This window comes from Vanessa cardui, chromosome 12, assembly GCF_905220365.1.
Source record: "Vanessa cardui chromosome 12, ilVanCard2.1, whole genome shotgun sequence".
Classification (NCBI taxonomy): domain Eukaryota; kingdom Metazoa; phylum Arthropoda; class Insecta; order Lepidoptera; family Nymphalidae; genus Vanessa; species Vanessa cardui.
Window position 1 is genome coordinate 4,142,291 of NC_061134.1, and position 13,839 is coordinate 4,156,129.

The following is a 13,839-nucleotide window of genomic DNA, read 5'->3' on the forward strand; positions in this document are numbered from 1 at the left end:
TATTCCGTAGCTATTTTCTTTATTTCTTTTCGTTTTGTCTCAATGCCTGATTTATTGCTTTTCATCTTAGAAATCCACTCTTTTCCCTGGTCTCTTAGCTCTCTTAAAGCCTTTTTTGTACCGCCAGTTTTTTTAATTGAGTCTTCTAGTTTTTTTGTTCTCATTAGTTTCCTATCTTTTCTCATACTTTCCCGTATTTGTTTACTAAGTCGAGCTATATTTTTCCTGTCTTTTTTTTTATTTAATAATAGTTTTTGTCTTTCTTCTAGGAGCGTTAATGTTCTGTCACTGAATTTATTGTTGTTTTTGCTCATATTTGTTTTCTTCAGTTCAGTCAATTTTTGCTCTAGGTGATCATATTTTTCGCGGACACTCGCGTCCGAGTTTACAATTTCAAGAAGCAGTTCGATATCGGATGGGTTAATCATTTTAGCATACTCTTCTGGTGGCAAAGTTTTAGCGTTGGTTATAGTCTTTCTCGAGTTTTTAGTGGGTTGTATCCTAAGGCAGCTGCGCACCATACGATGATCAGTATTAAAGTTTAGATTCTGTATGACATGAGTGTCATTAAAGTGTTTGACTTTGTTAGTAATTATAAAATCAATTTCGTTTTCGTTTTTTCCGTCCGGGGATATCCAGGTCCATTTGCTTTTTTCCTTGTTCCTGTACATTGAATTGAGCAGTGCTAAGTTATTTTGTTGTAAAAAATCCATTAGTCGGTGTCCATTAGCACTCCTCACTCCATAGCTAAATTTTCCAAGTACATGTTCTTCCCCTGCTTCTCTAGTGCCGATTTGTGCGTTAAAGTCGCCCATAACAATGAGATTGTTACGATTGTATTTACTTGTTATGTCTGATAGCTTGTAGTAAAAATCCTCAATGTCTTGTTTTGCGGTTTTTTCGGTTGGGGCATAGACTTGAATAATTGTCCATAGATTCTTATATCCAGGCAGTTTAATGTTAAGTACTGCCAACCTGTCCGAAATGCCAATTAGTTCCAGTATGTTATCTTTAAGGGATTTTTTAATAAGGAAACCGACTCCTTTCTGGCCTGCGATAATTCCTTTTTGAAACAATATATGGCTCTCGCGTTCCTCTATCTTCTCGTCTAGCCTTCTCATTTCGCATAACCCTAAAATGTCATACTTTATCTTTACCAGTGATTTTTCTAGTTCCATTAAGCTTTCTTCCGATCTCAGAGTTCTGGTGTTAAGTGTTGCAATTCTGATTACTGTACGATTTTTTGTTGGAGGGGTATGGTCTAGTACTCCCGCGGGGACCAGCCGTGTTGGGAGACATTTGGTTTTTGGTGATATAAGTTTTACTATTCTTGTGTTTCCGGTTGCTGTTAATTTAGATTCCCTTGAAAGTGTTGTGTTTTTTATGGTTAAGTTACGGTTTTTGATGGCTTCTGTTAGTTTTTTGAAGACTCAGATAATGTCTGCGGGAACGAGCCGCTTCTGGGGCGAGACATAAGTTCAAACGCGTTCTTTGCAGCAATTTTCTTGGAATTAATTGCTGGTGGTGGATGATTCTCTGAGTTGGACCCCATGTTCCCCATGGGGGAAAAAGACGGTTCTCTCTTTCTTTTTTCACGGCCTAACTCATTTGGTTTTCGTACAATTACTTTGTCACCTCGAATGTAAGCGATGTTGCCTTTGTTTCTTTCTTCTTCTAGTTTAGGTTGCAAAGATTTTCTTATCTCCAACATTTGTTTCGTGAAGTCTTCTTTTACATATATTCCTGGAGGAAATTTATTTCTTTCTTTAAAAATTATATTTTTTCTCCAGTTTGTTGTGAAAGAGATAAGTATAGGTCTGCTTCCGGTACTTTTCTTGCTGCCAATTCGATGAGCTTTGTCGATTTCGAGCTCTTGAATGTTTATTGATAGATGGGTATTAATTTTTTCTTTCATAAATTGGATGATATTTGAGTCTTGTTCACTCCCTTCTTCTATGCCAAAGAAAATTAAATTGTTTTTCTTTTTCTGTGCCTCTAATCCTTTAATTTTCTCTTTTAGTTCCGAGACTTCGACACGTAGTTGTTGGTTTTGCTCATCTAATTTTTTGAAATTTTCGCCGATTTGCTGCATAATATTACGAGTAACAGCTTCAGTGATAGATATTGTTTGCTTCTCCATTTGTTCTTGAATTTTTTCTAATAATGTTTGCATTTGTGCATTCATTTTTTGATTCTTAATTTCCAACGAATTTGAATCTGGCGCGCTAGTGTTATTATGATGGTGGAAATTGAAATCTTTATATGGCAACACCTCTGCTGACAGATTTGGTTTTTGAGGTTGGTACAATTGTCAAATGTCAATGTTTTGCACTAACTTCACTCTGGTAGCTTTGTCAGTTAATTTATATGATATTTTATCAACAAAACAATCACTTCACAGCATTTAATCGTGCGTGATTTCTGTTTTACAGCACTTTCCGCCGCTTAATCTTAGTGGATGATCTAAAGTGATGTTATTACCGATGGTTTGAACACTGTTTTGGGATATTATTTTCACAAGTGATGTTTAACACGTCTGTTGTTTATTACGCCGGAAACGGAAACTCATAATATACATACGTTTCTTTTAATTCTTGTAACTGGTTGTTGCCTGCGGTTACACACTGTAGGAGTTTATATAGGTTTTAGATATAAAAGTCTTTTGTTCTTATTTGGTATTCCAACTTACTTCACACCCAACATAACCAACGCCTCATTAGTTCGATCCTGAAAGAGCAATAGACTTACAGATAAACAGTGTTCCTTCATATTTATTATAACATATTCCATTTATTTCATATAAGTACGCGGACTATATACACCATCTAATTGTAAGTGTTCTCATCCCATAAATATTAGCACTATAGGAAATATTAAGCATCCGTTACACAGGCAATGCGGCACTAACATTGGGATCACAGATTCTATATCAGAAAAACAACACGACTAAGCATTTATTAAAAGTGAATATATGATGAGAGGCTGGTACCAAGACAGTGCATAAAGTCTTACCATAAACTAACTTGCCTTATTAATTAAAATAACAATTCATTGTATTATATTTTTCTAAGCCAGCTTCAAGCTTTATGATTTGTATTGTATAAAGATGTATATCTCTAGTTTTATATGTAGATAAGGTCCTTCGCGTGTTCGTCAGCAATACCTTTATCGAAATCTGTGGATACATAAATTTAACATAATATTTACATCATCGATCAGCAATGGTTTGATTTTTATTGTTTTATTTAAAACAAACGAGTACGAACCGCTTCGAAGATGATAAATATTAATGCAGTAAGATAAATGTAAAATAGATTTCAAATAATGTATCAAATTATTACACGTATTTTTCAATAGTGAAACTTGATTCAGATTGTGATATCGACTTCATTGACTTCATCGGAATTTCATTTCGATTTAATGTATGCAACGCGATATTCATTGGTAAAGTTTTGCTATAACAGTTTGTAGCATAATTGTGCATAAACAGAATTATTTATGAGTAGCGGCCGATTGCAATGCATGCTTATTTCTGATAACGACACGATTTAAATACTCGTTGATATACAAAAGTAAAATGACATAAAAGTCTCTGAATACTGTTTTTTTAATTCCAAAAATCGACGTCGTCGTTATTAAAGCTGTTGAAATTTAATCTGTACATAGTAATAATAATGGAAAAGTTATCCCCCTGAGAAGGCTTAATAGCTTCTTCTATGATGTAGCTTGGATGTAGTTTAGTGGATCTATATTACACTAGTAGTCGCCTGCAGCTTTGCTCGCGTTTCAGGGCGTTGGTTGTCATGTGTCAGGCAAAAAAGTAGCCTGTGTCCTTTTATGTAGTTCAAGTTTGCTTCGTACCAATGGTCGTGAAAGAACGACAGACAGACATACAGTGTTACTTTCACATTTATAATATTAATATAGATAACACGTGCAACATGGCAGAATTTCATCCAACACATCCAGGTTACATTAAAGACATATATGAAAGTATATGCGTGTGTATTACAATGCTTGTGCTTTATAATACGTATATGTTAAGTAACCCTCTGCTGAAAAGGATGAATATCATACTATTAGAACGTGTTCGGTGCAAGTGACTTTACGATGACGTATAACAGATATAGGATGTTACTGGCGATAGTAAAGTAAAAGCCTCTCAAGGCTTTGAGAAGGTTTGGAGCTTTTTTAATTGTGCTGTTCCAATGCTGATTGGTTCATATGCGATTGCCATATTAATTGGACATATGCAGGTTAATTTATATGTTCTTTTTACAAGCTCGAGATTAATTACAAATGCAAATTAAGTACATGAAATTAAGTGGTACTTGCCTGGGTTTGAACCCGTAATCATCTGTTAAGATACAATTTATATAATCACTGGGCTATAAGGTAAAATATAAGGGACCGCAACATTCGTGATTTGGACAAATAAAATTAAAATTTTGAATGAAATTGTTTCCAAAATAAACATCAACATGTCACTATGTGAAATTCTTCAAAGGATTATACTTCAACTTTTGCAAAGTATGACGTGTACTTACAAATAGAATTCCACAATGTAGGAGCGACTTTTCAATCTCCACTTGTAAGTTTCTGGAGAATTCTTTGCAAATATAAAGAATTCGGAATTAAAAATATAAAATATATAGTAGATGTACATTTTTGTTTAGAATTGTTACTTTTTGGGATTCAATTTATTTTTATATATTTGTTCCCTTCATTAATAAATGAAACAAACAAGATAGCTTGTGTTCGCTCCGTGAACGAAATTTCACCATAATCAAACGAAACAACAACATCTAAATTTCCCACTGTTGGGCTAAGACCTCATTCAACTAAGGGCTAAGACCTAACATTTTTCTCAAAGGGAGAGCCCTTTGAGAAGAATGTTTGGAACGTATTCCACCACGCTATTCCAATGCTGGTTGGTGGTAAATTAGAAGAAATCATGAGAATTATGAAATTCCAAAAAAATGTTATTGAACCGTTTCGTCATTAATTTTACACAGCATACATTTACACATATATAGGTAATTAAATAACTTTTTAAGTCTTATTATAATCCTCTGTATTCAAAAACAATTCTCATCTTTTTACGAGTATATACTTATGTTATTATGATTCCTCTATTTTGAGTAACAAATAAACACACACACGAGTTCGAAATGAAAATGCTTGACTATAAAGTGCATACTTGTAAACGTTGAAGTAATGAAAACGGTTCATAGTTAAAAAAAAGAATAAACTATATTTCATTTTACAAATGCAAATGTTATCAGGTTTCTCTTTGTAGTGGTACAACACACACATACGTAAGAATAGATAACACCCTATACGAAAACACACAGGCATATCAAATAGATAATACCCTATTAACTGGCTCTGGTTAACCCAGTTTCATGGTTCCAGGATAAAAACCCGCACAAAAATATCTTAATAGAGTTTATGCCGCTTTTTAAGCTTTAAATTTATTTTATTATCTAATGACATATGATTGATATGATGACATTCTGTAGTATATTTAGTATGAGTATTGTACCCGTGCGAAGTCGGGGCGCGTGGCTAGTTATAAATAATACAAATCTCGACCTTGAATAACAATATCATCTCGATGAGTAGAGATATCTTAGATTTATGTACATATAACATGCGATTTGCTAATAGCTCTGCTATATATTCGTTACAGACAGTTCTTCATGAATATATCTTTATTTATAATATTACAGTATACCATTTGACTAATTATATCTACTTTAATTCTACTAGAAAATGTCGATAGCAATTTCAGCGATATTCAAAACGCATTTTTTTTCTAATAGAACCAATCCGTGATGGATATCGTGGGTTAGTCGTGTCGACCAATCGTGTTGTGTCAAACTTGTTTATTTGTCTTTATTGCTACCGTGATTGAAATAGGTTTATAGGTCTGTTTTTTCATTTATTCATTACGTGCTACACCGATACATCACCTTTGATGCGCTCCTAAAACCTGAAAAAGTCGTTATCGTCGGTATAAGTAGTTATGATAAAATGCTCTTTTTGAAATTATATTAGTGATATTATTATTTTTGTGTAAATGAATATTTAAATGACTTTGAACTTATTATCTTTTACAATAATTCTATTTACTACTAAATATAGTTTTAATAAAGTAAGAAATAAGAATACGATAGCTATCAATTGTAAAATATGCAAACGGCAAATCATAATCACATATATAATAATATCGGCAAGTTAACTGAAAAAATATCACATTAATACAAGTGAAACTTATACCAGGTGATGTAGCAGTTTCTCTCGCTTTTCCGACGTGACAAACAAATATTTAATGTTCTTGTAATAAAAAATTATTAAAATGCCATCATTAGTAAAAATTACACTATAAAATTTATTATTTTGAAATTTCAAATGTTTATTCATAATTCGTGTGGTTGATATTCTATTATTGTGAATTTATTCAATTTGGTAAATCACTATAAATTAACATGTATAGCTTATTGCATCTATTGAATTGTATTATTAAGTTATTTAAGTTTGATATCAAATAATCATCAAACGAAAATTCTTATAAACGTGTTTAGTTAAAAATGAAAGTAAAAGAAACCCGTATTTCTCTTTCTTTTATTATTGATTTGGCATATGTGAAAAAAGACAGTATTATTTAATTAATAAGCTCTTAAATAACATTTATTGATAAGTACATATCTATTTCATATTATAACATTATTTGTTTGAAGTCAATTAATTAGTTACGAAATGACAATTTATGAGTGGCATCAAATTAGACAGCGTGACGCCGAGGAAGCCAGACGAGTCTGAGCAGTATTCATTCAGGTACAAAGCGATTTTGTTATTCCAATACAGCAGCCATGTAAATGATTTATTAAATTTTCGTTTACAAAATTATTCCTATACTAATTCGTTATAAAGTTTCAGTTGAAAATATACATTGAAATGTAATTGCTTTTTTTAAATTATTGACTAATTTGAATTTTTCTTCTGATGTAAGTTAGATTCGTAATATTTTGAATAGGTATACTTTTTAATTGTAATACATTTTCATTCGTATAATTTATCTTAAAATCTGATTTTCAGGGTTTAAGTTCATTAGAATCAAACGAGTTATGTCCGATTCAGCATGCAAATATATAAGTAATATACTTTTAAATCTTATTTTATTCAAAATCTCGCGTGAGAGCCAAATAGCTGTGGTATTTTGGCATTTTGAAAAGTTGTTTACTTGGTGGTAGGGCTTTGTGCAAGCCCCTCTGGGTAGGTACCACCCACTCATTAGTTATTCTACCACCAAACAACAGTACTCAGTATCGTTGTGTTCTAGTTTGAAGGGGGAGTGAGCCAGTGTAACTACAGGCACAAGGGACATAATATCTTAGTTCCCAATAATATCTTAGTTCCTACGGTTAGTGGCGCATTGACGATTTATTGAATAGTTAATATTTCTTACAGCGTCATTGTCTATGGGTAACGGTGACCACTTACCATCAGGTGGCTCATAAGCCCGTCCGCCAACCCATACCATAAAAAAAGTTACACGTAAAAAAAGCAATGTATATATGTATATATGTATAGTAATAGAAGCGTATTTTCAAAAGTTATCGAATCGATAAGTCGCCTATAAAAGTACTTCATAAAATACTAAAATAGCATTAGTGAAGTCCCGCCTTAAAATGATGTAATTTCAATATATCAAGTACGCTTTAGATTCATGCATAGCATGTGGAAGAATTAGTAATGTCGTATGGTCGGTTAATATATGTATATTAAAATTAATTTCTTTGATAATATTCTATATTTGTTATAAAGACTCCATTTTGTTTACTGGCTAGGCATAAACCACACCGAAAATTAAACACTTTGAAATGAAAACCATATTAAGAATTCTAGAGCGACTCGGTACCTAAGTAAACTTTACCCGAGTTGTTCACACAATTATTAATGTACCTAATTCTTTGTATAAACAGCTTCGTAGCAAGTAATGAATCGAGAATAAGTAGACAGTTCTCGATAGGATAATAATATTATTTTAATGTCGATACCTATAGAATTGATTTTGGGATAAACGACGATGACGCTGACGATAAAGCTGACGGTGACGATGACTATGACGCTGACGATAATGATGACGATGATGTTGATGACGACGATGTCGATGACGACGACGATGATAATGACGATAGCGATGACGATGATGTTGATGAAGTCTACAACGTTGACGATAATGACGACCATGACGATGACGACGACGAAGATAATGACGATATCGATGATGACGACGAGAATGACGATGACGCTGACGATAACGATGACGACGACGATCAAGATAACGATGATGATGACGACCATGATTACGGTGACAATGACAATGACATTGACGATGACGATGATGGTCTTGTCCGCTTGACCGATTTCAGCCATTACAATACCATTACTTTGAAATGAACAGGGTGAAATGAGGCGTAGGAACTTCATCTTTACGTGCTTTCACGCCAAGGGAGTTTTTTATGCCAACACTGGCAACTATTTCCTTATTGCTCATAAAAATCCCTGAGAATACAATTACGAACTAAAAAATTCCTTGACCCAATAAGTTTTTATTGGCAGTGGAAGTTTCGTCGTCGATTGAAATGTAAAACGACTATTTAAAAGTGCTTGCAAGTGCTTGCCCACTCAACTAAAGTTTGTTTCAATTTTTATTGGCATATTTTTTATTTACTACGAAAAAAAATTATCTCAAAAAGTTTTTTTTACAAATGAGGTATTTCTTCAAGTTTTTGATCTTTTAATCGATTTTATAGTCCAAAGTTAAGGTCTTGGCACTTCATGGAATTGGATGTCGTGTTTTAATATATGACGTAGAACCAAAAAACATTATTCGACATTTTAACGGTAGAGTATATTTTCAACATTTTGAAGAGGGATATTTTAACTTATTACATAAAGTAGCTCACCACCAAAACGGTACGTATTAGTTTATATATGTAGAATTTTATTGGACGCATTTGGATTTCTCAAAGATGTTTTCAAACCGCCGCAAAGTGCCTTAGATAAATTGGAAATATAAATTAGGCAAGTGATTTTGGAGCTTTCTCGAATTGAAACGCGCGATATAAAATAATTTCCAATTTAATTAATTTGATGTATTAAATAAATATAGATACCGAAGTCCCATTTAAATACAACGAAATCGTGATTTTAATTATTTATCTTTAAACTTATTCTAAGTTATTTAGTTAACTTATTCTAAGTTATTTAGAAGGTTTATGGACTTAAATGTATTCCAAACTATAATTAATATTTAAGTGAAATTATCGGAAACGGCCGACAATACATTTATTTATAATAATTTATTCAGTAGACGTGAATTTTCGATAAGTAGTCAAAGTGGAAAAGAGAATTTCTCTACACCATTTGAATATTGATAAGTAGCATCGAGATGGCTTTAATTGAATAAATTTGAAGTCTCAAAAGATAGCTTAAAGTATTTTTAGCTCTAATAAATATATAATATTAAAATATATAAAAAGCGAATGCGTGTCCAAAATTTGAATTTGTCTGTGCTTAGATGCTTACAAATTTCATGAAATAATTCTTATATTTTAAATCAGTTCTGTACAGAATTCTTAAAATTCACTGTATGTAATTTTAGTGAAATGCCAAAAGTGAAGTAAAGTGAAGTGATACAGAATTTATATGCGACATTGACCACAATATGCTACACTTCCAAACGATTTCAGCCATGCGCTCATTCTTAAGAGAGACAAGTTCGTATATCTGACACGATTGGAAAGGATTTCAAGGAAGATTACTTAACGTGCTTCCCGAAACAAGAGAGTATATATTTCTGGTCTTTCGGCTCCTACTCATAATTTTTTGCATGGAAAAATCTTGTAAATTTTACGAAGTCTAACTCAGGTTTCTTTGCCACGATCTTGCCTTATGTCTTGCTAAAGCAGAGAAACAGTTAATCAGTATAACATCGTAACGATACGTGCATCAAAATGGCGTTTTACCCAAAGTTCGTTGTCAATATTTTATGGCTGAGATATGAAGCAAGTTCGTACAGAAAGCATTGCTGTATCGGGTTCTTAATAAAATATTGGTAACCTTGATACTTGTGTTTGAAACGTGACCTTCAATGTTATAACAGTTGCTCGAAATAAAACTGTAGATGCATTATCATGTAAATTTGAAGACGATACTTGCATATTAAATAAATATTCAATGTGACACGCAATTCATGGACTATATATTTTGGAAGGTTTATCGATAAGGCTATTTGCGGCTCGACCTTCAGACTATATTAATGAGTATTGATTGATTTACTGTTTCCTGTCGACGCGACCATTGTAGTCAGTTATAAAGAATGCTATAAAAATACACCATAAAATTATTCTATCAAAGCGTTGACTGAGTGATCGCTTTTTGAAAAGAATCGCACTGACGTACGCCAGGTGTAGTTGTCATCACCTCGTCTTTTGTGCCGTTTTGATTTGATTTTCATTATCTTTTTCAGGAGTAATGAAAAAAAAATCGACTGAAAATTTTATCAAAATTATTTATAATTAATCGATACTGAATACACAAATTTAGGTGCAAATAATCATAATTAATAATATCATTAATGTTATAAAAATTTAATCTGTAAAAAGGTGCACTACTTTTTTACCGATTAAATTGATACAAATAAATAATTTTTAAGTCTCCATGCAATTGTTTTGATAATCCTTTCGTGATTATAAATAAGTATTTTGTTAAATTGTTCAAAAAAAGAGCAGAGAGGGCCCATTGGTTAAAACGCGTGCATCTTAACCGTTGATTTCGGGTCCAAACCCAGGCAAGCACTACCATATATATGTGCTTATAATTTGTGTTCATAATTCATCTCATGCTCGGCGGTGAAGGAAAACATCGTGAGAAAGCCTGCATGTGTCTAATTTCATCGAAATTCTGCCACATGTGCATTCCATCAATCCGCATTGGAGGAGCGTGGTGAAATATGTTCCAAACCCTCACCTTAATTTGATAGGAGGCGTTAGCCCAGCAGTGGGTAATTTACAGGGTGTTACTTTACTTTAGTTTTTAAATGATGAATCGATTGTTTTTTTTAAAGGCATTCGTTCTACTGGTACTTTTTAAATATATTTTTGTTTCAAAATTAGGATTAACGTAGGATTAAAATTGATTTTCTGAGTATCTTATTTAATTTTCTGAATACTCATGGTAAATATATTTTGTATATCCGCCGTATATACAGCTGATGTGATTGGAAAGAAATGTTAAAAGATTACTTGCCTTATATATTAAATGAGTTCTAGAAATGAACCTGCTATGGAATATTCTAACAAGCTTATTGATATATTAATAATTATAAACTTGTAGCAAATAAGTCTCGCAAAGTTCAAGTAATTAATATTAAACACTCTTAATTTGACAATATGGTGTGGATCGAAACTGCGACTTTCTCTCTTTCAGTTTATAACTGACAGTAATATATAATTATATGTATATATTGATCATTGATTCGGCAATATTATATTATACTTGCTGATACTCGCACAAAGTGTCCTGTAGATACGTTATAAGATCAGATTGACCGATATAAAATGTGTTTTGAATCAGCGTCATCTAGCGGAGAATTAGAGCAAAAGGATATGAAATAAAAACTAAATAATAAAATTATCAAGTTACTTTTTTGTTCCATTCGCAGTCGAAACGCTTTGCCCTTGCAGTAGTGGTGCAAAAAGCTTCATCAAAAGTATAACAGCTCGCCTCATTGCCTCCGCTGGTGACAGGAGGGCTGGTTCGTTTTTTGCCCAGAGGATCGGATTTGCGATTCAACGAAGAAATGTTGCTAGCATTCTTGCCACGATTTCACGGTTAAGATTTATATAGTAACTAGTTTTAGTTCATATTTGTATTAAGCATTTAATATTATTACATAAGTAAAAAAAAAACAAAATACCCATCATGTGTCAATTTTCATGGTAAGCGATCAAACGTCTATTTATCATAAACGTATACATCAGCCTTGACATCATTTATATATAAGACGGTCACATATAGCACTTCTAAATTTTATAGAGGTTACCTAAGTTTCGAAGTAGTTTCCAACTTCCATCCTTAATTCAATTCGCGCACCAGCAGTTTGTGAACATTTTTATTTATCGTATCGGGAAGTCGAAACACAAGTTAAGTGTTAAGAAATTTTATGATATGATTTCGAAAAAGATTGAATAGAATGTTTTGGTACAAATAATTTATTAATGAGATGAGATTCGAGATGCTAGAGAAGTCCAAGAACAAATCTATGTTATCTATAATGTGAAAATAGCTCTGTATGTCTCTCTGTTCCTCTTTCACTACCAAAGCACTGAACAGATTTTGATAAAATTAAAAAAAAAAAATGGTATGAAGCAAACTTGAACTCCAAGGAAGGATTGACTAATTTTTTGCCAAATACATGACAACCAAACACTTAAGCGCAAACAATGGTTTAAAAAGATAATTCAACTTCAAAACTAACCCAATAGGTTTTGAAATTACTGGAGTTTATTTATTTATTTATTTGTTTATTGGGAAACAAACAGTATTACAGTCAATCAATTGAAAATAATTCATATAAAAATAAATACATAAACCAATTAAGTTTCCACCGATTACATGTTCATTTGGAGCTAAGAAGAATAAAACGTAGATATAAACACACGTTGGCCAAAATAGAAACCACAGATTAAAATTAAAATATAAAAATTGATGACATTGAGCAAAATAATAATATGATCAATGAAAATTAAGAAAATTATTCAAAAAAAAAAAAAATCATGAGTTAAACATAAATTATCAAAAATAAAATTAATTAATTACAATTACAATTTACAGGCATTACTAATTTCTTTTTTTAAACTTTTTTTTGTACACATTGTAAAATCTATATTGGAAAAACATTTATTATACTTATCACAGGCACGGAAAATAAAAGTATTTTGAGCATATTTGGTTTTTATGATAGGTAAATGAAAAAGGGACTGATGACGCGTATTAATTTTAGGACATCTAAAGCATACATTTTGTAACAGATAGGGTGAATCTACAAAATTTTGAAGTATCTTAAATAAAAACAATTGATCTCTTTCCATGCGACGGTATTCTAAAGATGGAATGTGTGAAATATTCTGATTATGCGGCAAAAACTTGTAACTCAAATGTTTAATAAATTTGCGCTGAATTTTCTCTAATTGCATAATATGGCATTTATAAAAGGGATTCCAAGCAGTTGAACAATATTCGAGGACCGATCTAACAAACGAATTATATAAAAGTATTAAAGTATTTGCGTTTTTAAAATCCCTACCTACTCTTAAAACAAATCCAAGCATTCGGAAAGCTTTAGCTGTAACGTAATCAATGTGGGACTTAAAAGTTAGTTTGCTATCAATGTAAATACCCAAGTCTCGCACCTCGGTAACTCGTGCAATAATATTGTTATCTAGATGGTAATTGAAGTTAATATCTTTAGTTTTACGAGTGAAAGAGATAACATTACATTTCTTTACATTTAAACACAAATAGTTGTCTGAGCAGTACTTACATAATCTGTCTAGGTCATTTTGTAGGAGTTTGCAATCAGAAGTTTGAGTTACTCGTCTAAAGATTTTCATGTCGTCAGCATATAGAAGAATATTTGAATTCTCGAAAACTATTTGTATATCATTAATAAATATATTAAACAGTAGAGGACCGAGGTGCGAACCCTGGGGTACACCGGAAGATATAGGCACGAAAGAAGAAGTATGTCCTTTAATTGTTACAGCT

General features: G+C 32.1%; 2 protein-coding genes across 2 annotated transcripts in view; both read left to right on the plus strand.

Moving 5' to 3' along the window:
- LOC124534320 overlaps positions 1-13,839 on the plus strand; it is a 135,113-nt gene that overhangs the window by 7,288 nt on the left and 113,986 nt on the right. The gene's annotated exons all lie outside the window — the stretch shown is intronic.
- LOC124534153 (prostatic spermine-binding protein-like) lies at positions 6,773-8,466 on the plus strand. Its single transcript, XM_047109849.1, has 2 exons — positions 6,773-6,840; positions 8,070-8,466. The coding sequence occupies exons 1-2, from the start codon at positions 6,773-6,775 to the stop codon at positions 8,464-8,466; spliced, it is 465 nt and encodes a 154-aa protein (XP_046965805.1).